The 25,071-nt window shown below is 39.4% G+C and overlaps 1 protein-coding gene across 1 annotated transcript; it reads left to right on the plus strand.

The window, feature by feature from the left end:
* Nucleotides 1-4,987: 4,987 nt before the first annotated feature.
* c1ql3a (complement component 1, q subcomponent-like 3a) lies at nucleotides 4,988-12,623 on the plus strand. Its single transcript, XM_028433231.1, has 2 exons — nucleotides 4,988-5,602; nucleotides 12,444-12,623. The coding sequence occupies exons 1-2, from the start codon at nucleotides 5,012-5,014 to the stop codon at nucleotides 12,621-12,623; spliced, it is 771 nt and encodes a 256-aa protein (XP_028289032.1). The 5' UTR covers nucleotides 4,988-5,011.
* The last annotated feature ends 12,448 nt before the right edge of the window (nucleotides 12,624-25,071 follow it).

The raw sequence follows: 25,071 nt of genomic DNA on the forward strand, positions 1-25,071 counted from the left end.
AGAGGAGCTATGAAAACTAGCAAGTAACATTTAGCATGTCAGAAGACATTTTCCTGTCTTTGTAAATAAAATATCTGCTTAAGACAAAAAAAGCTATGAGCAAGATCACTTTTCTTCCTGCTGTCACACAGCTGCCAGTGCACAACCGCCCGAGCCTCCTCACAGGATGCTGATTGGTCACAAAGCTCAGTGCCGCGAAGATGGATTTGTATGGGTTCGTATCTCATGAATCTCATCTTCCCTACAAGGTAGGTGTGGCCTCATTAGTCGCTCTGAATCAAACACTGCCTTACTAATAGAAATGCTTAGAATGAAACTGGTAGTTTTGGCTGACTTTACGTTGATGGATCAGTGACACCACCTTTCAGTGACATTGTTGTCCTTCTCCTGATACTTTGACATGCATTCGTACCTCGTTTTTTCATTTGTGTTGGGCAATCAGCAACCTTATCACTAGATGCCACCACACGCTGGTGCTCTGATCCAGCAGGTACATTCATCTCTGACCATTTCATCACTGAGAGAGGCACGCTGTTGAATAGGCAGATTAATCAGCAGAGAAGGAGGAATATCGTGAGAGGGCACGGCTTTTGTTGTGTTTCACCTCCATCCTGTTTGGTGGATGTTGTTTCTGTTTTGTTCTCACTTCATCTCAATTCATCTCACACTTTTCCAAGGACACAATGAGTCCCAGGCTAACTAAAGCCCATTGATTTTCACAAGGTGATTTATAGGTGGCGTGTGTTAGGGCAGGCTTGATTGTCTAAGGGAGGCTGCAGAGTGCCACTTTAATGAGGGTGGTGACACAGGGTGGAGAAGGTAGCACCCTGCTGCACACAGGAAGTGCTGCAGCTGTAAATAATGACCAAGGCACGCACTGACAAAGACAATTAAATATGTTATTAAAAAACATAATCTCCTCCTATAGATGTTTCGTTTTAAACTTCAAAAAACATTTAAAGTCAAAATTTAAAACATTAAATATAATTTAACCCATGAAATGTCAGTTTGTTATGGAGGCTTTATTATATTATATTTTATATATATTGCTATATTATAGTAAACATTGTGTGTGTTCTTTCTTAATCTGTGTTTTAAACTACACAACCCCACCACAGGTGTTTTTTTAAGTCTATTGTCATGTATCTTAGTTTAGTTGTGTACAAAATCATGTGAAGGGAACTCGCAAAGTAAGAATTTCATTGCTCAGTGTAACCTCTGCTGTGCATTTGACAATAAACTTCTTGAATTTTGAATCTTGTTCAGATCACCGCAGAGGCAGAGCCACATTATCTATCTCGGTATACAGTATATAGGTGTAGCTTGCCTCTCGCTGGGATGGGCTAAGAGCGTAGATGATAGATGGGTGGTTGTGTTAACATTATTATAGGGTTAGCGTCGCAGGTTAGGGGCTGTATCTGCAAAACTCCAAAAGGAAGCGGCAGCTAGTTTAACAGCTAACGCTAAGCAACCTGTGGCTTGCAATTCATCAAATCTGTGAGGACTAATAATAATAATGTGTGAAGATGGACCAAGGAGCACAACCCCAAACAACAATCAAGAGCTGGGCACAGCGAGACATCTAGAAGTAAGTACCGGTATGTGAAGACAACAATTAGCAAAGACTGAGGGGGAACACAGAGACTGAAAGCACAAAACGACAAAAAGACACATGCATCATAGCAGGACAGGGCACGTAATCAAACAATCAAATAATCTGACAAAGGTGTGCAGCAGCTACACATTTATACATATATGTCATATATCTTGGAAAAGTCCACGTGGAGGTGAATGGTGGTAGACTCAAACCTGTAGAGGACTTTCACCCACTGGGGTCAAGAGAAAGTCAAAAGATATTTAACCTATTTGCCACCACCTGCCTTAAAGGGTGTATTATTGATATGTAAAAATCTAGACCCTGAATATAAGAAGACCCGTTTTTTTAAAGATGTAGAAGAAAAAACAAAACACTGTTTTGTCTTCAGAACAATACAGTAGGCCTAAGTGTCATTTTGTCATTTCTTTTTTTTTTTTTTTTTTTCACAATCTCAATTTAAGTTAAAATGTACAGTATGTTCATAAGTGTGATGTTGCTGCTGTTACTGCTCAAAGTAGATTGTTTTTAGCAAACTCCATGCAGGCTTTCATGTGTCTTGCACTGAGAAGAGTGGAGGGCTGGTGGAGGGCTGCAGTGATGGTGGACTTTCTACAACTTTCTCCCATCTCCTGCATCTCTGGAGCTCAGAAATCTTTGGGTCCTTCTTTACCTCTCTCACCAAGGCTCTTCTCTCCTGATAGCTCAGTTTGGCCGAACAGCCAGCTCTAGGAAGGGTTCTGGTCGTCTCAAACGTCTTCCATTTAAAGACTATGGAGGCCACTGTGCTCTTAGGAACCTTAAGTGCAGCAGACATTTCTTTGTAACCTTGCCTTTTTCTGTCTCTGAGCTCTTCAGGCAGTTCCTTTGACCTCATGATCCTCAGGTGCTCTAACATACAGTGTGAGCTGTAAGGTCTTGTATAGACAGGTGTGTGTCTTTCCTCATGTTCCTCATCCTCCTCTGTTCCTGCTTAAAGTAGATATTGCTTGGTGTTCCTGTGGCCTGTGCAGCAGCTTGTTTAGAAAATGATGATAAGTATTATTATAATTATTACATCCCCTGGCTATTATACCACCCTTATAGTCCGTCCTTGGCAATTTATCATTCACAGCTCTGATATTGAGTAAAATGCCAATCCAGAAAATTCTGCTGTTACCTTCACAGCTCACTTTCAGGGCCTTAAAATAAGTGTACGTATGGAGAACTTGTGAAGACAGAGAAGACGAGTTCACTTTCATTTTAATAAACAATCATCCAACCATCAGCCTCCTGGCACCCACCAGACTGATGGCTCAGCTCAAAGGTGTTGATGTGAACATGTCACAGAGGTGCTGCGCTTTTTTAGCATGGGTCCAGGGCCCAGGTCAGCTGAGGGTCATCAAACTACAGCAGTGGCAATGTACAAAGTTTACAGTGACAGTAGGTAGAGGTGCACCTAGAGTCTGCTGGGGCCCTATAGGTAAAAATGTGGGCCCCTCCAGTGGGTCCCTCCAATGTTCTAAATAATGTGACACCAACAACACGTGTCTTCATTTTCTTTGGCTTTTGGTGTCATTAGTAAAGCACCATACTTGCAACAGTGTGACTGAGCGGAGTCAGGTAAGGGGTTGGGGGGGTCCCCAAGGGAGGTCTTCTGTCATTGCAAGCTATTTACATTGCCACTGCTATTGTTTTTTTTTTTTTGGTCCTGTCCTTGGGGACCCCCTGACTAAGCCTGGGAACCACAAAGCAGTTGCCTGCCTTGCCTGCTGGCAAAGAGTTTCACTGACAGTAAAAGGCCTCCCTGATGGGGCCCCGCATCACTTTACTCACACTATCAGATGTGCATATCTAATCACACTGGAAGCCAAAATCTGTTGCTGTCAGACTATTTATGACATAATGGGCCCCAAATGACTGTAGATATCTAACACAAATAACATTTTATTGACTCCATATCAAGTTGTACAGCTATCTCTAAATGTCTAAGGCCTCACTGATAGTGTATGTGTTGTACGTACTTAACATCAGCCCAGACCAGTGGTGGATTTATTCAGATTATACACACACACACAGGGGTTCCGGTTGCTAAAGCCACTTCCTACACGCCCCATCTCTGCCTTGCTTTTAACATGACACAACTGTCACATATACACAAGAACAAGAGAGAGAATCCGGTGGATTTTCAAAATAAAACACCACAAGTGGACTGTGACTTTAAAGCCAATTTCACTATACATTTATAAGCTAACTTTGACCAGTTTATTTATAAATAAATAAATAAATCAAGCAGTTTGGAAGTTGCTACAACTACCAGGTAGCATAAAGTCCAGCCACCATTTTAAAAAGTGACTCACTTGTCTAAGAACACAAAAGACCATGTAGATGCAAAATAATAATAATAATACAGTAAACACACACACCGTATATATATATATATATGTATATATATATATGTATATATATATATATATATATACATATGTATATATATATATATATATATATATATATATACATATGTATATATATATATATATATATATATATATATATATATATACATATATATACATCTATCCAGTCTGTAGCCCTGATATAGGCAGCATGCCTGGTGACAAACAATAAGAACCTGAAGTTGAACTAAGGATGGAACAAAACACCGTGCAGCCGGACCTAACTTTGACCTGTAAGGCCACCAAGAGACAGGACACAAGTGTCTTTTAAAGTGTTACTACTATTAAAAAAATCCTTTTTTGTTAAATTCAAAATAGAACACTGATATTTTGTATTTAAAGAAATTATATTTTCTTCTGGAGCAAAAACATTGCAAACAATTCATCCAAGCTCCACGAGATTAGACCCTAATCCCTTAGGTTGAAATTACAACACAGATCAATCTTTTATCTTTGAGTACAATTAAAGACAAAACTACATAAATGTGGATCATATGTCCCTTTTTTCTATTGGATGACTGGATATTATGCGCCCCCTCTCTCTCTCGCTCTCGCTCTCTGTATGAGACAGATGCTCTTACTGGTGTTTGATCTTCCATCCAGCTGCTGTACCAACACCTCAGTGTGGGCTTTGTGTCAGGATTTGAGAGCACATCAGGGATGCTGAATCCAAAGATTTTGGAAATCACCACGCAGTAATCGGCCGAACTTTCAGAGAGATTTCAACAAGCACCGCATCAGCAGAAAAAAGTGTGTGGAGGAGAGAGACGAGGACGCTGAGAGGAGGGGTGGGGGTCTCCTCCTTTAAAAGTTCATTAACATTACCAAGAAGTGTAGCTGTTGCTACATTTTTTTCTTTTTAAAGAGTTCCTCACCAGCCAGCAAAATTTCACCTAAAAGCAGACAACAGGATCGCCCTGCACTGACGCGACTGGTCGGCAGGAAGCGGCTGGTGGCGGCGGGAGTCCTGGGTGTCGTTATGGTTCTGGTTTTGGTGATTTTAATCCCGGTTCTGGTGAATTCAGCGGGATCAGCCGCTCACTACGAGATGCTCGGTACCTGCAGGATGGTGTGCGACCCGTACAACAACAAATCTCCGACCAGCACCGCGTCTGCGGACACGGTCCGAGACAACAGCCTGGTACAGTCTCTACCCACTTTAATACAAGGTCCGAAAGGAGAACCGGGTCGTCCGGGTAAGACTGGTCCAAGGGGACCTCCGGGTGAGCCTGGCCCGCCTGGTCCGGCTGGGCCACCCGGTGACAAAGGTGAACCTGGTCGACCTGGTTTACCGGGACCACCAGGACCGAACGCGGCTGCCGGTGCAATCAGCGCGGCCACGTACAGCACCGTGCCCAAAATCGCCTTTTACGCAGGGCTTAAAAAGCAGCACGAGGGCTACGAAGTTCTCAAATTTGACGACGTGGTGACTAACCTCGGAAACCACTATGATCCCACCACCGGAAAGTTCACATGCTCCATTCCCGGGATTTATTTCTTCACGTACCACGTCCTGATGCGCGGAGGAGACGGCACGAGTATGTGGGCAGATCTGTGCAAAAACAACCAGGTAACACACCCTGCGCACCTGTAGCACGTCGATGCAGTTTTAAATGCAGGGAAAAAACTATTAAAAAACACCTGCTGAGATTATCCACAAAGGATAACATCTTTACGCACTAATTTGGCCTGGGAAATGGTCTAATCTGGTGTAATCGGATGTGACCGTAATAAAAAAGTGACACAACGTTAAATAGTCACGTTATTGTGCACAATGACATTATGACTGACTGTTAAATAATCATTATTAACAACTCTGACAACAGGGAGTCTCTGGTCTCTGTGGGTGGGCGCGCAGGAAATTGCCGCTTGGCTCAATGGGACAGAGATTAGAGTTTATAATCTGAAATGAAGATGGGTATTTCTGTAAGTATTTTTTCCCATTAGAGGTGGAAGAAAAAGTCAGAGCAGAGTGCATAGAAGCCTCTTCCCATGTCAGCCATATATCCCACAGAGGTCCTGTACATCCTGTTTGTGTGATCGTTAATCTGGATTGTAAATCCCACAAACCCACAAAGTGTTATTCATAATTCAGTGTGACACATTGTCACATAAAGTAAAATGCAAACAAGTCAGCATATGTTTCATTTGATAATGTTACAAAGTTTCAATGTTATATAATAATAATAATAATAATAATGATCTGATCTGTTGTGCCTGCATCACAGCGTCCAGCTCTCTGTAGTGATCAGACTGTCAGCAGCAGATCCAATCTGTGGGGTAAAGCCAGTGTTGCAGCGCTGCTTCGCCAAGCACATCCCTCCTTGTCTGTCAGCGAACCACACACACACACATACACACACACACGCCTCAGCCAGCATCCCTGGGATTAAAGCAGCAGTGCTGCACAACATGACAAATCAGACATGTTTCAATTAGAGCACGTTCAGAGGAAAAACGCAGTTCAGTGAACACATGCTGGGATCACCTTAAGTTATCACAGAAAAATGTCATTAAATTAGTTTATCGCTGTCTGCTGCCGTTTCAGTTCAAATCATGTTATTTCAATAATGATTTTTTAAATTGTTTTATAGATTTTCATGCACAGAATAAGCAGAATGATGTTTTTTTCTTCCTTCTGGTGTCATAAAGAACTCAAAGAAATTCCAGGCCTTTTAAAAAAAAAAGATCTACGCCATATTATAATGTCTTATTTGATTTATGTCATTTGAACGTGGTTGTTTTTCTCTTATCATATTTTGGTATTATAATATCATATTGTACTCTTAATTCTCTATTTATTTTATATGTTTTTTTTACTACCCTTGTCACTTTTTATTATTGCTTTATTTTTAGCATCTTTTCACAATGTTCTAATTTCACTCTCATCTCTTATTTTATTAATATTTACTATTATTCATTTTTTACTGTAGGTTTTAGGCTTTTATTGTTCATGCCCTTTGTGTGTTATTTTAAACTCCTTTCACCTTTATTGTCCTCACCGTCTCATCACTGTTGGCTTATCAATCATCTGCGAAAGAATTTCAGTAACCCGCCCTGAAAACCTGCTATAAATAAAGTTTGATTGATTGATTGATCTGCCAATGAGCTCACAGTTGCAGATATTACAGCTTTATTAGCCTGCATATAAGTCTGAAAGAACAAAGCTATTGTTTTATCAGAATGCATTACGTTATCTTAAAAATTTATAAACGCAGGAACTGGCTGAAATCTTCTATATTCTTGGATTATTTGAGATTCTTATAAATGCATATAACTGCACTTAAAGGGAGGGGGTGGATTTGATTATAAATATCATAAGTAACCTGAGCTCCCTAATAACTGGACCTGCTCATTTTTATAAATGTTATAAGTAGTGAATTCTCTACATAAAAACTGACTGTAAGGCATTAAAATAACTCTTGAGACAGTAGGATGGAAGCATTAATATCATTGACAGTATAAAACTACAACGAAGCTTTAGTGACCCGTCGGTTTGTGCTTGTACAGTAAAATGTATGTTATAACATACATTTCTAATATGTTATGCATGTCGGACTATTTTCACTTTCACTAACTCCAGTGGCTCAAGTTGACTCCACATGCTGATTCCTAACCTGCAGCTGCTCGCCATGGCAGGACAGCTCTGCAGCATTGTCTGTGTAATCCACAGTAGACATAGTCTAAAGATGACGACTAAGAATAATTATCATTATATGTTGCACATAATAAAAAATGTCCTACCCAGCATTCGTTTAGAATTTATTAGGTTTTATTCTTATTTTACACTTACTACTTTACCTTATTTGTATTTGTCTTTTTTGAGTATACATGGAGCACCTGGAATGAAAGCAATTTCCCCCTGGGATCAATAAAGTATTTCTGATTCTGATTCTGATTCTGATTCAGTGGTCTCCACTCAGAACTATAATCAATAACAAATACAGAAGAAAACAAGTATTTCAGACACAGCAGAGGGACTTCCTGTTGAGGACATGCTCTTGCCATGATTAATCTGAGGGCTTATTTTATTGTTCTTGTTTTTTCACAGATAACTAGACAGGTCATAGATGCAATAACAATATTTAAGATAAGATAAGATAAGATAAGATAAGATAAGATAAGATAAGATAAGATAAGATAAGATAAGATAAGATAAGATAAGATAAGATAAGATAAGAAAAGATAAAACTTTATTAATCCCGAAGGAAATTCTTGTGCCAGAGGTATCAAGTTACATTAAATGCAGTTAAGTACAGAGTATAAGAGTATAGGTGTCACTATAATCCAAAATAAGAGTACAGTACGCAGTATGAGCACAATATATGATACATGGATACAAATATGGAGATCTAAGGTGCTAAGTAAACATAAATATTAATAACCCTGATAATAGATATCAAAAAGTGCTACAGGCTTAATAAGCAACACATCTTTTTAAAAATGTTTTTTAAAAGATAGAGTACCGGAATTTACCTCTTTTTAAATGTAACTTTTGTGAAACGATATGTGCTGATAAATAAGTAAACAAAGCCGTGTCAAACACGTCCTACAGCTCAGTGAAGTTTCCATTGTGACATTGTGTGTACCAGTATTTCCCAAGGCTACACACAGTGTTCATTAACCTGTTGTTGTAATCGCGCTAATTTAACCACAGTTTTACACTTAGTGGGTCACATTCAGTTGGATAGTCTGGAGCAGAGCTGAAGGTTACCGAGCAACACACTGCAGGAAAAGGGCTTTTCACATGGAAAGTTTATGTGCAGTTGGCCTCCCTGCACATGAGTGAGTACTCCAGGTTCTTCCCATATTTCAAAGTATCAGGGTCTACAATCTGGGATTTTAAATTTGCTAAGTGTGAGTGTGAATGGGTGTTTATCTGGTTGTGTTAGCGCTATGATAGTCTAGCGACCTGTCCAGGATGTAACCTGCCTCTCACCCATTGATAGCTGGTCCTTAAGACCCTGTACAGGACATAGTGGATGGACGAGCCGTATTCAAATGCTCATTTTTTTCAGTATGTTTGTATTTCTTTAGTTACTATAGATTAAAAAAGGGGGAGGGAGTTACATTGCAGAGGGGGTGTCCTCAGTGCAGTGGTTGGGTGAAAATCTGTACAGACTCTTTTCCAAGATGGCATCTTTATCAAACATGGCAGCGCCCACAAGCAAGATATTTTGGCCTCACTATTGTACAACAGGAGGAGGTGGAACCACGTCGTCCATTTTGACATACAGTCTACGTGTCTGACCTGCTGTCATCTGCACTTTACTCCTATATTTAAGAATACACTAAAATAACACCTCCTAGATCTCAATGAATGAAATATTCCAGTTGAAAACCTTCATTCATTACACAGTGGAATACATTAAGGACAAAATTACATAAAATGATCAATGTAAATCAAAATTATTAATCCATAGAGGTCTGGATTTGGAACCATCCTCAAAAGTGGAAAATCACATTACAGGCTGATCCAACTTGAGTGTCCTCCAGACAAGTCAGAATGAGGCTCAGTAGTGTGTGTGGCCTCCACGTGCCTGTATGACCTCCCTACAACACCTGGGCATGCTCCTGATGAGGCGGCAGATGTTGTCCTGAGGGATCTCCTCCCAGACCTGGATTAAAGCATCAGTCCACTCCTGGACAGTCTGTGGTGCAACGTGGTGTTGGTGGATGGAAGCAGACCTGATGTCCCAGATGTGCTGGATTGGATTCAGGTCTAGGGAACGGGCAGGCCAGTCCATAGCATCGATGGACATGCACATGCACGGGCTAGCTAGCGGTCATGCTGGAGGATGTTGCAGGCAGCAGAACGTTCTCCACAGCATCTCCAGACTCTGTTGTGTCTGTCACATGTGCTCAGTGTGAACCTGCTCTCATCCGTGAAGAGCACAGGGTGCCAATGGTGAATCTGCCAATCTTGGTGTTCTCTGGCAAATGCCAATCGCCCTACACTGTGTTGGACTGTAAGCACAAGCCCTTCTTGCCACAGCTCTCATTGATGTCCCATCATGGATGAGCTGCACTACCTGAGCAGCTTGTGTGGGTTGTAGACACCGCCTCATGCTACCTCTAGGGGTGAGAGCACTGACCAAATGCAAAAGTGAGCAAACATCTGGCAGAAAGGATGAGAGCAGAGAAGTGGTCTGTGGTCTGCACCTGCAGAACCTCTCCTTTCAGTGCAGTGCTGCAGAGGGAACACATTGGCCTTGGAGAGGCCTCGTCTAGAGTATTTACAGACAAATGCTACATTTATGTTGACTTCTTTACTGGTTTCTGTTTTAATTTTTCAGTTCAGCCCCTTTAAGTTGATGACTACAAGCTGCCAAACATTAAAGTTACTAACTTGTTTGAAGGTGCGTCCCATAAATTGATGCTGTGGTCTTCACTGCAGTGAAGAGAGTCCAATTCCAGCATTCACCCTTTGTTGCCTGTTGTTCTGTATTTTCCACATTTTCCAGTGTCTTCTGTAAATTAAAGTGAAGAAGTTAACCATTTATGTTACTTTTATTGACTTGGGAAAAAATGTGTTTCAGACTCAGTATGAACAGCTTGCATGTACAATATGTCATAATTTTCCATGAGTGGACATGCTACATGCCTTCATCACTTGACATCTGTAAAGCTAAATTAGCCGCCACACCCCGGTACAACACATAACATATATACATACATGTTCAGAGATGATTTGGTTTTATTATCACACTTAGCTTATGTATGATATAGCACCCCTTGACTCAACATATTAGAAATGTTATAAAAAGCAGTTAAAAATTAATAAATAAATCACTGCTATAAAGGGCATTAGTGACAATCCACATCTGTTGTCTAGCATAGTTAAATCTAAATTAATTTTAATGTGTATAGTGTTGTTTACAGTAAAACTGTCTAGGTGATATACACAGAGCCTGACTGGCTAAGCAGGCAGATAAGGTGACAGTGGCACAAAGCAGGAAGAAACATTTGAGCAGGACCTATAGCTCACAAGAGGGGACCGGGAGAGAGAGGAGAGTGGGGTATAGATCTTTTTGTGGTCCCCCTAGCAGTAATGGTAAAAACAAGGTTAGCTGAGCCTGCTACAAACCTACAACCTGAGTATAGCAATACCTACATACCCTGTCTGTCCATAGGCACGGTTAAATAGGAAGGTTTTAAGTTGAATGTTAAAGATGGCTGTAATTAAGCCTGGTTACCTAAATGGTGGTAGCTGCACCTGATTTTACTATGCACTTCATATGAGAATATGTGCAAAGCCATTATTGTCACCCAATCAGCACATATATAGCACACACATACACATACATACAATATCTCCCCTCATACATGTTTGACATGGAAAATGCCAATCAAAAGTATGAGAAGTGTTAATGCAGAGCAGGTAAATTGCTTATTCTCTAACTTATTTATTCATGGAATGGTTTATTCATATATTCATCATTTCTATCTATTTTTTAAATTTTTTTAATAAGTGCTAGCATTATCACTGATATATGGTGAAAGGGTGTGTGTGTGTGCATATGGGTGCGAGAAGTATTCAGGGTGGGGTTTCTGGGTGGTTTTAACTTCTGTAAAGCACTTTGTGTTACAAAGGTTTTGCATGAAAGGTGCTATAAAAATAAGTAATTAAATTAAAATTAAAATTAGTAATTTTTTTCTAAATGCCTGCTCCATGCTAGGTGTAACAGTGGCAATGCATACAGGATTTAAGGCTCCGTTCAGATTTAAACCAATCCAGCTAGCTCTACCTCCGAGAGGTGGATAGAAATCAATCCAGATATGGCCTGAATCCCGCTCTAGCTGGATTGATTTCCCCAGTGTGAATGGGTACTAATTAGGCCCTGTTCACACTGGAGAAAGTCAATCCAGCTAGAGTAGGATTGAATCCAGGCTGGATACGTTCAGACCTATTTTCAAATCTGGCTATCACACACACGCGTCCGCTCTCAATCCAGTTTAACCTGGCTTGTTTTTTGTCCTCCAAACCACTAGGTGGCACCTTGTAATATACAGAGTCTGTTAAGGCTGCAAAAAAATTCAGAAAAAAGCAGTTTATTCCTTTGTAGCCCTGTAGAAAATAAAGTCGGGGCAAAGCTGTCGTAGTTCGCCAGCTGCATTTGCGTTCAGACCTGAGCCAGATGTAAGCCATTCCGGTTAGCTCCACCTCCGAGAGGTGGATTGAAATCAATCCGGATATATCTAGATACGGCCCGAATCCTGCTCTAGCCGGACTGTCTAAGTGGTACCATAGTCAGAAGTGCTGGTACACCCTGCACCCTGCTCTGGAGCATTCTATTAGAAATATATGACGTTATTAGGTCCTGCAGGTATGACAGAGCTTGGATTCTAAAGGACCTTCAGTGTAAACAGAGAAATGCTAAAATGTTACCTTTTGTTGTACCTTCCTGCAGGTGCGTGCCAGTGCCATAGCCCAGGACGCAGACCAGAACTACGACTATGCCAGTAACAGTGCAGTACTGCATCTGGAACCAGGAGACGAAGTGTACATCAAACTTGACGGAGGCAAAGCCCACGGAGGGAACAACAACAAGTACAGCACCTTCTCTGGATTCATCATCTACGCCGATTAAACAATTTATTTGTGCTCTCAGCTATTGTAGGCCATGTGGCCTTTGTGTTACTAATAATAAGACTTCTAAACTTTTACTTCATTTCCTGTTATTGTCTACATTCTGCCATCATCATGGCACCTCTTGAAGGCGACTTCGGGCAGAAATATGAGGCCTTTATATTAAGAGTAGCGGTGAAGGAGACAAAGAGGAGTCTGCGTCTGTTCAAAAGCCAACACACACAAACAACTTATAATGGACCGACCTCTCCCCAAGCGGTATTCAGCAAAATCATCACAGTCACACGGGTCTGGGTGCTGGTATTGCTTATAGGACTGTATCAAAAATGAATTTCTAATTACCTAACCAGTCTCTTCTATAAATACAAGGGAATATTTAGAAATCAAAGTGAAGAGTTAATAATCATCTCCTTTGTATCTGGAGCTTGTTTCATGGCATGTACAACATCCTTTAAAACCATGTACCACAACAAATGGTTAAAATGTGTTTTTTGGTAGCTATACCACACATATATATGAGGAAGAAGCTGGTGGAGCTGTATTAACCATTTATTGACTAGTCTTACTACTACTGCTACAGTCACACTTCTGTGTTTTAAGTGCTTTCTAACCCACTTTGGAGCTGGTGGATTAAAATGCAAAGTCTGAGCTATCATAGTATCAAAGAAGCACACATAATTTATATAATTATGCACATTTCAATATGTTTTTGTGTGTCTTATGTATTTATTTATTTATTTATTTATATATATATATTTTTTTTGGGGGGGGGGGGGGGTTAAGATGTTTTGTTTAATCATACTGACACACTTTGTATTGTGGTGTGTTCGGGTCCTGTTACTGTAATAGCAGTGTTGGAGTGCGCCAGGTCCAGGATTTCAAAATGTTTTGTGGTTCATTTTGAAGGCGACAATAAATAGCAGCGGAGCACAATATAACAACAAAAGCATGAATGCACGGAGCTGTATGTGCAGATTCTCTCTGCCTGACAATTCTGTGTCATGTCAGCAGCCAATAAGGTGTTTCACAAAGTGTTGGCATCCACCATACATCATCATGATGCATAGACTGTATATAAAGCTGGATGGACATGGCAGATTCTAAAATGTGAGGCCAAAACATCTGGATTCACCTCTCAGCCTCTACTAATGCAGACTCTGGTTCCAAGATGGCATCTTTTTCCAACTTGGTAGCACCAAGTACGTGCAATAGTTTGTAAAACATGCAGAGGTGGAGCCACATCATTCATGTTTACATACAGTCTATGATAACATACTGCTACTTCAAAGTGTTGGAGGAATAACGGTGAAATGTAGGTCTGGTTGTTAACAGAAGCTGTTATTAAATCACACCGCTCAGCTGAACGCAATGCATATTCTTATCTAGTTCATGGCTTATTCTGATAATCTACAAAGCGGCTACAAATGTAGTGTGGAATCTGGGAGTTTCCTTCGAATAAAGTCAATATTTGCCTATTTAATGTGTCCCCACAGTTCTGAACAGTATTATAGCCAAATCGTTAAAGCTTTCTTTCTGTCTTCATGTGTTTAAATATGTATTTGTCTTTTGTCTACTTGTCTTTTTATCGTTTTTTTTGTTTGTTCAACTATGTCACTGACATGTTGATGAAGATTCTCAGTCATCCAGGTCATCATACAAAGAGATGCCTTGCTTCAAACCTCTCGACGTATATCACTGACCTACACAACTTGTTGCTCCTGTTTGAGCTGTTTTGAAGCAAGTTCACACCTTATGTTTTTTCTTTTTTGTTTGTTTGTGTGTTTGTTTACAGAAATATATCATCGTTCCTCAGTTTTACCTTCTGGTATATTGCCTTTGTAGTATTAAAATGGGGGTTTAAGTGATTTGCACCTCACTCCAAACAGGGGTTTGCATTATCAAGGACTGATATGGAGGAACTTTACAGGTTTTTAAATAATGGTGCGACTACGCGAATCTTTACCAAAACTTCCCCAACCTCAAAGAAAGTACAAATTCATCAGGTGGTTATAGGTCATATTCCCAAATAATACATAGCTAAATAGTTAAAAATTAGTCATAATTCTCTTACTCTTTCCCTAACCTCCCTAAAGTGGTTACTGAGTAAAAGTTGAAGAACTGAAGGTTGCAGATGAATTAATCAGCATCCTGTCTTTATGTCAGCACTCCTACACAATGTGAAGGTATACTGTTTTTTTTACATGAACGCCACAACCACACATATGGTGTCACCAACAACACAAGTACCGCACACGCATTCCAGCTGATTTGCCATGGTGACATTTTGTTTTGTTTATAAATCCTTTAGCAAGGTTTGTCTTGTCCTGCAATGTAAACCCACTATGCAGCAGTAGAGAAGAACAACAATAACAGTGTCATATACCTTAACAATATTCTAAAAAAGATGTGGTTACGGGAATATTGTGTAAATGCTGTAGTGATAAAAATGGTTTCTTTTGTTTTCTCTTCTAACCCTGTGTACAGAATGCTGGAAGAGTACAGTTAAACTATTGAACTCAGTAATCACTGATTGTCTTGAAGTTATAACCTGAGCAGTGTTTCGGTGTGAAAGGCACAATGATGTAAGGTAGATAGAGTGTGTGCAATATTATAAAGACTTTGCACTTTCCTTTCTGTCTTACAACAGTCCGCTGTGTACTGTTACCTCAGAAATTATCCACATTAAACAGGACAGAAATAACACGGTGTCTGTGTGTCAATGTAACAGGAGAGCAGAGGCCTATAGGCTGTGTGGGGATGAACACATAAGCTCATGTTCCATCCAAGCTGGTGATTCGGGGGTTGTTCCATGAAGCAAAATTTGTGAGTTAGAGCGAGGTTTGTTGAGCCTAAAGTGTGCAACACTGTCATGAAAAAAAACACCACATTTGGTCATAATTTAACTCCCAGATATGACAAATTACATTTATGCTATTATATGTATTTAGAGGACTTATACACAAAGGTTTGCCTTTATAATGTAAGGGATGGATGGGTACAGGCAGATTCAGATTAAAGATTATCTGCATATTAAAGATGCCGTCGGGCTGCACAATCTTTTAGCATTCAGGCTACACCAAGCCTTGTAGAAAAGATATATAATGATTTAAGACCAAATATTTCTGGATGGGGATGTCTTTTATACTAAATGTGGCATAAATTCTCATGAAAACTACAACCCAAGAACATATAGCTAAGAACATGATATTGACGGTAAAAAAAGATAAATCTAACATTTAACAAATTATGGTGCTAAATTGGGGGTTAAAGACATGGACCCAACTAAAAAAAAGTTTTTGGTAAACAATAATGATATTGTAAAGAACAATTTCAAAAAATCAGAAAATATATGGATTTACTAAAAATATCAATTTATAGAAATCTTTACCCATGATTCAGGAAGCTGTGTTTTACACTTACTTATATGTATCTCTTTAGATTCTTTTAATATTTTACTAGCTATTGAAGCCAGAAGATGGATTTATATTCTGTTTCCGGTGCCAAAAACAGAAGATGAGGCACTGCTGAACAGGGAGGCCTACACTACTACTATACCTCTAAAAGTGAGTTCCTCTCAGGCATTTATACGAAAACGTATCCTTGTGAATGCAGGAAAGATGCGGGTGATGGCTTTCTCAAAATTAAAAGCCTCAACCACTTATTTGTAGAAAGATAAATCAATTGTGACATTCTCCTGACAGCGCACAGCACATTTAATTAGCAGGGAGGCACGCAGGAGAAAGTCAAATTATCCAATAACTGAGGAGTAGACATCGGTTGGTTAGGCAAGGGCAAACGAGAGCAACACTAGGCAAAAGGAGAGTAAATGGTAGATGATAGAGAGCGAGCGATGGGGGTTGAAGGGACGGCAAGTAGGAACTAAAGGGTGGTGGGGAAGATGAGGTGAGAGGGAAAGTGGAGGTAATGAGGAAGGATGCAAGGGGAGAAGAGAGGCAAAGGAGAAGTAGCGGATGATGAGGGTGAGAATGAGTTCTTTGTGGAACTGCATGGCTCCTGTCCATTAATTTGTATTTCAGGGGCTAATTTCTCTCTCTCTGCAAATGCCAGTAACACTTGACAGCAGCTCTACTTGTGCCATTCACAATGAGTATCAAGCTTATTTTCCCCGCACTTAGCTTATAAGGTGAAAGTCAACTGCTCCTTTAAGGCAGAGAGGATGTCATTAAAAGGATTCCATGGACCTTTACAGATCCATCTTGAGAGACTGCACAGTAAACGTCTAGAGAAGCCACACGTTTGCTCTTCTGCCTGTACGTCTATCCACCTCTGCATCGAGCATGCCCCTCCCTCAGTTTTTTGCATAGCTTGGCTGCTCCATTGGCTGCCGACTGCATTGTTACTTCCTCTTTTTAGCCAGTAACAAATCCATGAAACACATATCAGCATGTTAAGACTAAGTTGGCAAATCTATCTCTCCCTGTGATGGGCTTGTGTGTACAGTGTATAAGTCAAAAGCCTCATTTCCTCCCATGTTATTGAATATGACAGGAACTCAAATAAAAAGTAATATTTTATACACCATAAGTGAGGTTTAGTGGTAATGTATGGAGTACCATAGTAACCATAGTAACCGTTTCAGTCAAAATTAAACCAAATATTCACATATGAAATATGAAAATACAACAGATATATATGACAGAGAAGTGCTATAAAAATAAATAAATGTAGCATTAAACAATATTTTTTTTTAAATAATATAATAATAATATTTATTGGCATATTTATTTATTTTAAGCCTTATTTAAACCCTAATTAATATCAGAAAAAGTCAGTCTAGTCATTAGAGCTGCTAAGCTACACAAATTAGGCGTTTTATATATATCCCCAGATATATATATATATATATATATATATATATATATATATATATATATATATATATATATATATATATATATATATATATATAGTGGTTTAAAAAAAGATCTGGGAAAAAAATGTATTTGAGGAATTTTTAACTTGGGTAGAGCAGGTGGAGTTTATGACCTATATTACAGCCACCCAATTGAAGGTAATCCAGTTGTTTTGACCTCACTTTTAGGCATCTGTCATGTCATCTGTCTTTATAGTTTATGGTCATAATCTTGGTAATCAGCATTGATACTAAAGACACCTGTCATATGCCTCCTGGTTTGATTACCCCTGTAGGTTTCTAAAGCTTGACTATGTTGACTGGGAGCAAAGCTGCAGAGGATTTATTATCATCCTGAATAACTGGGACATTGAACCTAGAAATACACACCTCTGAGGAGTGTGACATCAATATGTTGTTGCTACTGCATCCACCGTACCATTTTTTTTTTCAGTAGTTACTTTCAAAGTATGCTTTGAGGTTTTATATAGATCTAGCACATGGGGTCTTTTGTGGCAGATAGAAACATAGCCAGTGCATTGATTTCAGTGTCACTACAGAAACATCCATCACCACAGGGCCATCAGCTGAAAAGACACTTAGCCCCAACTACAACATGATGAACAACTCTATCAGACCACACCTCACATTTATTCTAGTGCTATATTTACCTTTATTCTCATACAAAAGACTCACATGCTAGTCAAAGCTTCTATATAATAACCATTTCTGGTTTTGTCAAGCAGTCATCGGACAAATTGTGTGTTTGATTCCTCCATAAATACAGGACCTGACAAAACCTGCAGCTCACAACCTAATGTAAAGTCCTGCGGCGTATGCGACTGTAGCATTGTGTACTGCACACATAACCTTTTTACAGTACATGTAATTTTACTGTAATTTTACGCAATGTGATATTTTGCTGTATTTCAGAGAGTTTTGCAAATGGATGTGGAAGAAGTCCCACATGAGTTTATATACATTGATGAGGCTGGATTTCACCTGAAAACAGTGAGAAGAAGGGGCCAAAACATCACTGGCCACAGGGCTATTGTCAATGTACCAGGGCAACATGGGAGTAGCATTACCCTTTGTGCTGCCATTACACAGAATGGGGTCCTCCACCGCCATGCCAACTTGGGTCCTTACAACACTGACCTCATTCTTACATTTTTAGACAGATTACAAAATATTATCACAGCAGCTAACCAAAGAGACCAGATGCAATACATTGTCGTCTGGGACAATGTAGCTATCCATCGTACCCGTCTCACCCGTATCCATCTGACAGTGTAGCCAGACAGTTGGCAAAATAGTGTAAATACCAGCCATAAATGTGTGTAGTTTTACTAGGAGTGTGTTGATCATTTGGAAGTTGTGTGTAAAGCAGTGAGTTGTGTTTACAGTTCAGCAAAAAGAGTGCTGTGAAGTGGATTATATTTATACATTTGCAAATTGTGTGTTACAAAAGTGCAAATTGAGTGTAAAGCAGTGTTTTTGCTTTTAGTTTTGCAAACTCAGTGAGTGATTTTGCTATAACTATTTATAGTTTTAGAAATTGGGCTATAAGAATCATTGATAGTGTTTAAGCAATCAGAAAAAACTGTAAGCAAGATGTATTAGCTTTTGCAAGAGGCCTACAATGTTTTGCTGATTTGGTGTAAGGTTTTTTTATTTGTGTGTAGAGTTTTGCACAAATAGCCAATAGTTACAAAAATGTGCTTAAGCAATCAGAAAAAACTGTAATGCCATATGGTACCAAAATGGGCTTTTGGTAAATGATTGTACAGTTTTGAATTAAGTGTTTTATTTTGCAAAAGATCTGACATGTTTTATTTTGCAAAAGATCTGACATGTTCTGCTACTTGTGTGTGTAGATGTGTGAATTGTGTGTAGGGTTTTGACAAAATGAGCCTTGTTTTTACAGTTTTTTCTGATTGCTTAAACACTAACAATGATTCTTATAGCACAATTTCTAAAACTATTAATAGTTATAGCAAAATCACTCACTGAGTTTGCAAAACTAAAAGCAAAAAAACTGCTTTACACTCAATTTGCACTTTTGTAACACACAATTTGCAAATGTATAAATATAATCCACTTCACAGCACTCTTTTTGCTGAACTGTAAACACAACTCACTGCTTTACACACAACTTCCAAATGATCAACACACTCCTAGTAAAACTACACACATTTATGGCTGGTATTTACACTATTTTGCCAACTGTCTGGCTACACTGTCACATGTGAGAACTGTTTTACATCATTAGTTCACTTTGCAATCAGCATGAGCTGTAAATAAGCCACAGGTAAGCTTCAGTGTGGAGAACAATGGAGGGAGAAGGAAACTGAGAAGAGTGAGAATTAGAGGAGGAACATGAGGAAGAGGAGGATGAAGACTAGGAGGTGAATTTAGATGAAGAGGACGAGGAGGTGAAGAGGAAGGAGGAAGGGTAAGAAGAAATAGAATTACTAATGTCATCGGAGCTACAATAGTGGATCATGTGATCAACCATGGAATGACCCTGAGGGAAGCTGGACAACGGGTTCAGCCTGAGCCGCTACACTGTAGCAAGCATCATAAGGACATATTGATGAGAATGGGTTAGTACAGTTCCCTCACACTAAGTTTTGTAGTAGTACCATACTCTAATGAGAAAAACAACAATACTGTACATGTAAAACTGAAACTGTTACTCCACAGAATTACTAGACATCCAGCATCTGGAAGGAGGCATGCGAGGATATGGACCAGGCATCATGTCAGGCCTGGATACGGCACTCCAGGAGACATGTTCCCCGGTGCCTTGGACTAGAAGACATTGCATGAGACGATGAAATTCTGTGGCCGGACCCAGAGAGACAATGAGACTGATTTTCTCTCTCTCTCTCTCTCTTTCAGTGAAATTGTATGTTTTCTTGTGTTTGTTTTGATGTGTGTGAATAAACATTCATACTTGAAATTTGAATTCCTGTGTTTATAGAACTATTTATGACAAAAGTTTGACCTCACATGGACATACCTTGTGCACAGAGAAAGCAAAAGCCAGATGTGTTTTCAGTTAATACCATCAGTGTGTAGTTGGCACATTGTGTGCTTAGTAATATGATGGTTTGTGTTAACTGTGTGGTACAAAAATACCATTTTTACAAAGGTTTGAAGAGTTAAGCAAGATGTATTAGCTTTTGCAAGAGATCTACAATGTTTTGCTGATTTGGTGTAAGGTTTTTTTATTTGTGTGTAGAGTTTTGCACAAATAGCCAATAGTTACAGAAATGTGCTTAAGCAATCAGAAAAAACTGTAAAATCATGCCTAAGCAATTGAAAAAAACTGTAAGTGCATTTCCACCAAGTGTTTGGAGCTGATAAACTACGTTGCCTTCTTCAGATGAGTGTATAGTGAACATATCATAACATGGCTGTAAGTAAAACAAGCAGAGAAAAAAATGTCAGAGAAGAAAACCAAGGAATGTCTTCTTTTCAGTCCACGTTACATGTATTATGGAAACTGGAAATACTACTGTATATTCCGGACTATAGGTGGCACCAGCCACAAAATGCGTAATGAAGAAGAAAATATATATATATGTACCGTCACATTTTTGGGGGAAATTATTTCATCTTGAAAGGCAAGTTATAATAATAATAACAATAGAATAGAGAACAACAGGCTGAACAGGTGTACGGTATGCTAACCTAACACATTGATGGCTGTTCAGCTACATGAAGCATAAAAACAAACTCGACAGGTGTCCTTGATGTAACATATGAACAGTTATTCAGATAACTATAGCATAAAGAACATAACAAAACAAGTCTTTCAAACTCTCCATCTCACTCCAAATCACTACATCCATTGAATTCTTCATCCTCGGTGTCACTTCTGAACAACTCCACCAACTCCAGAGGTAGACGAGCCTAGAGCGCCCTCTAGTGGCTGTCAGTGTGAAAAAAACAAACATGAATTTATATATTTTAATATAACAGTCGCATCTGCGTAGAAGTCGCATACCCAGCCAAAGGATGAACCAAAAAGTGCCCCTTACAGTCCGGAAAAGCAATGACTTTAAGCAATGAGCACGTCAGCGGACATATCCAAATTTAAATCAAACAAACAAGGAGCACAACTTCACTCAAAGTTAGCTGGTCTTGCTGTCTTAGAGTATAAGAATCTACCTGAACCTAACCTGAATCCCAAATATGTCTTCCTAATAACATTCTTCACTTCTGTGACAACAATTGCAAAATGCTTATTGAAATAAGAATAGTGGTAGCTCTTTAAGAAGAAATGATTTGCATAAATCTGAAGGTCTATAAGATATCAAATGATATTAAACAAACTCGAATGAAGCGGGAGGGAGAGGAGAGTGAGGAGGGGAGGGGCTGAGTGTGACAAATGTGCTTTTGCTATCAAGTGGCTGCTAACTGAGATGAGTCTTTTTACAGCCCTGAAAACAAATTGAGATATCAGTGATATTAAAAGAGACAAGGCTCCCTTTAACCTACTTGGCACAATTTGCTTGGAGTTAATAGTCTGCTGTTGGAGATTTGATCAGCAGTGAGCCAAGTGGATCACGTCTAGTCCAAACACTCCACAGTAGCTGTCACTTCTCATCTCACACACACACACACACAGTTAATTCACAGAGAGGGAAAAACAGCTGCTAAAGAGAGTCTGTGTCTCCCTTGAACTCAATGTTAGAACACGCCTTTTTTTATTACCATTTTGTGATCTTGAGGGGTGTATGAAATGGTGTGTGTTTTGTGATTAAAACTATGTGTAGTTTTAACCACAACCTTCCCATGTCTTTATGCAGCTTTTCTGCCTGAGGCAAAACCTTCAGAATTGAGCTTTTCCTCAGCTTCCCGCTTTACTGTGTGTACACTATACACAACACATCCTCCAAATTGCATGTCCCCTGACACTCTCCCTCATATCACTCCCCTACAGGCCTGCACCGTCATTAGTTATTTGACTGTATAGGGGTACGCTCATACGCATAGTGCAAATATGGTATTTGTTGTGGTGATATGCTCTGTTTTTAAAAATCGAGACAACACAGACATACAGAGATACCACATATTTACGGCCCTTAACACAACATCCCGCCACGCTGTATAAACAAAATATGGCTTTTAATGATATTCTGCGTGCAGCACATTTTAAGCTATCCATATGTCATGTTGACTGTTTTTGCTTGCATTAGTTTGCAATTTAAGCATCCTTTACAGCGTGTCTGGCCAAAATAAACCATTGGTGACATATTGGCTGAGGTCACCTGACACATCATCATTAATGGAACGATAAAACGACAAAACTCTGCACAAGGTTGGGGAGAGTGGTGACTGTATAATGCTGCAGCCTTTCACCTAGAAGCCCCCCGACAATGTTGATTTAAACACTGTTAACTGTTTTGTTTTCACTTGTGTTAAACAGTTGTTTGCAGTGTAATACACACGTCTCTCACAACATCAATTTACACCAGGAGCAGACGCGTAGTGTAGTGCTGCTGCAAGAGAAGAAGAAGAAGTTCCACACTCTCATTAGATTCACAAAGTCACAAAGTAATCTGCCTGTTTACCTGATGGTTAATGTACTCTCTACATGTATCAGGCTGGATTACAGAGCACATGACTGAAAACTCAGTTTAGTCCATCAACACAGGTACACACAGAGCAGCTATTGAACTTTAAAAACAGCTGCTGCTTTGCTCCCTGCCTTTTCCTTTCTGATGTTGTCCTTAAATAAAGCATGTTATATCATATAAAATGCTGTTTCTATACTTCTAAAATGAATCTCTCCTCATACATGGCTGTGTCTGTTTCTGTCGTTAGTGATGTTAAATCTGTGAGAGTTCAGTCTCACAGCGTTTTATTTTGAAGATCCACCGGAAACTCTTTTATTCTGGTGACTGACTTCCTGTCTGCTCGATGTAGTTGGTGCAAATAGACGCGTTCGACACATCTCCAAAATAGAACTGCCGTGTATCACTTTGGTGTAAATACTCTATAATGGAAACTTTTTACAGCGGCTGTCGCTCTGGCTTTAGGCTAGGTATTAAAAACTGAAAACTGTTAAAAATACTTTACTATATTCCATAATCTGTAGTTGTTCGTGAATGAAGCCATCCAGTTAATAAATGCTAACAGTATTTGGGTTTGGGTTTGTTGTGGGTGTTAAGGTCTGTTTTCTAATTATTTTTTTACTATTAAATAGTACCATATAAAGAAGGAGTACAAAAATGAAAATACTATCCATTCATTCCTCCTACAACTTACCAAAATGACATTATTTAGCTGTATCTCCTGTTATTTTATATTATCCATACAGGTTGACATACATAACTGAAACTGAAGAAGTACCACCATTATCTAAGAGTAGCTAGGTTAATCATTCTGAACTAAAGAACACAACCAGGTACATGCATGATGGCCGAAGTCACAGACCGCAGCTCGTCTTCAGGTGATGCGCATCCATGTGATTGGAGGCGTGGCTTCGGGGTGAGCTCCGAGAGAAAGGGGCGTGTGTTTACTTTTGAAATCTGGCTGACTCTCACTGAGTTTTCAAAATCTCCTACCCTACCCTTAAGCTTTCATGCAGACATGTAGTGTGGGAGGATGGTCTGGGTGCCCCCCCAAAAAATGCCATGGATAAGAGGATGAAAATATATGGGTAGAGTAAGAAGTTATATTGAAGAAAATCAGTCTTAATTTTAGCAGTAATGCTTAAACTGAGCAGATAATTGGTTTGCTAGTTATGGTGTTATGTAAGGTATTTTTGATCGGAGTATCTTATAAATCACAACGTGACGAGATAAAGATAAGGTCAGGTTGCATTCATGCCCTGCGGTAATCTGGAAGAGCTGCCGCAGTGCAGTGAATGTTTGATCCCATTGTGCTAAATCTCACAAAAATCATGTCAGCAGAGATGATTAATCAACAAATGCAAAAACATATATAAAAGCAAAACTTCTGCTTTTATAGAGGTCTGTACACCAGCTGATGATCAATTCGTCAAGAAATGATGATCAGCAGCACCTGCTGCAGCTCATTTAATTAAATCCTATGGAAGCAGTAAGGGGGTTACCCACACACACAACCCCCCCCAAAAAATCTAGAGGATGGGGTACAAACTTTACAACTGTACAACCAATGAAACAAATTGCAATTTCACATTGAGGAACTCAATTGCTAGCCTTGTTAAAAGGCACATGACCCACGAAGGGAATTCAGTGGCCTCTTTTACAGACTCCTGAACCTACCATTAAAACAGCTACACACCGAGCGAGGAGCTTTTCTTTGTTTGGTTGTTTTTTTTTGGTCCTCACAGTTCCTTATTAACAATTCACACAGAGGCAGGACTATTGTTTAGTAGCATGTCATCGATCAAAGAAAAAAAAATCACTAGGTGAGCCAGCATCCGAAACACTTAGACCAGATCTTTTGCAGAAGTGTGTCAGGATCAGAAAGGACCTTTCTAGTGAGGCACAGCTCAGTGTACCACACACATGTGAAGCAAATACAAACTTATAATACATGCAAAAATGCTACATGTAAAGCAATGCATGGACAG

This window comes from Parambassis ranga, chromosome 20 (assembly GCF_900634625.1).
Source record: "Parambassis ranga chromosome 20, fParRan2.1, whole genome shotgun sequence".
Lineage (NCBI taxonomy): Eukaryota > Metazoa > Chordata > Actinopteri > Ambassidae > Parambassis > Parambassis ranga.

What these genes read in the sequence shown, in the direction of transcription:
- c1ql3a (XM_028433231.1), top strand. Translation starts at nt 5,012, where the DNA reads ATGGTTCTGGTTTTGGTGATTTTAATCCCGGTTCTGGTGAATTCAGCG. An exon ending in ATCTGTGCAAAAACAACCAG is followed by an intron (nt 5,603 to 12,443) that starts GTAACACACCCT and finishes ACCTTCCTGCAG; the next exon opens with GTGCGTGCCAGTGCCATAGC.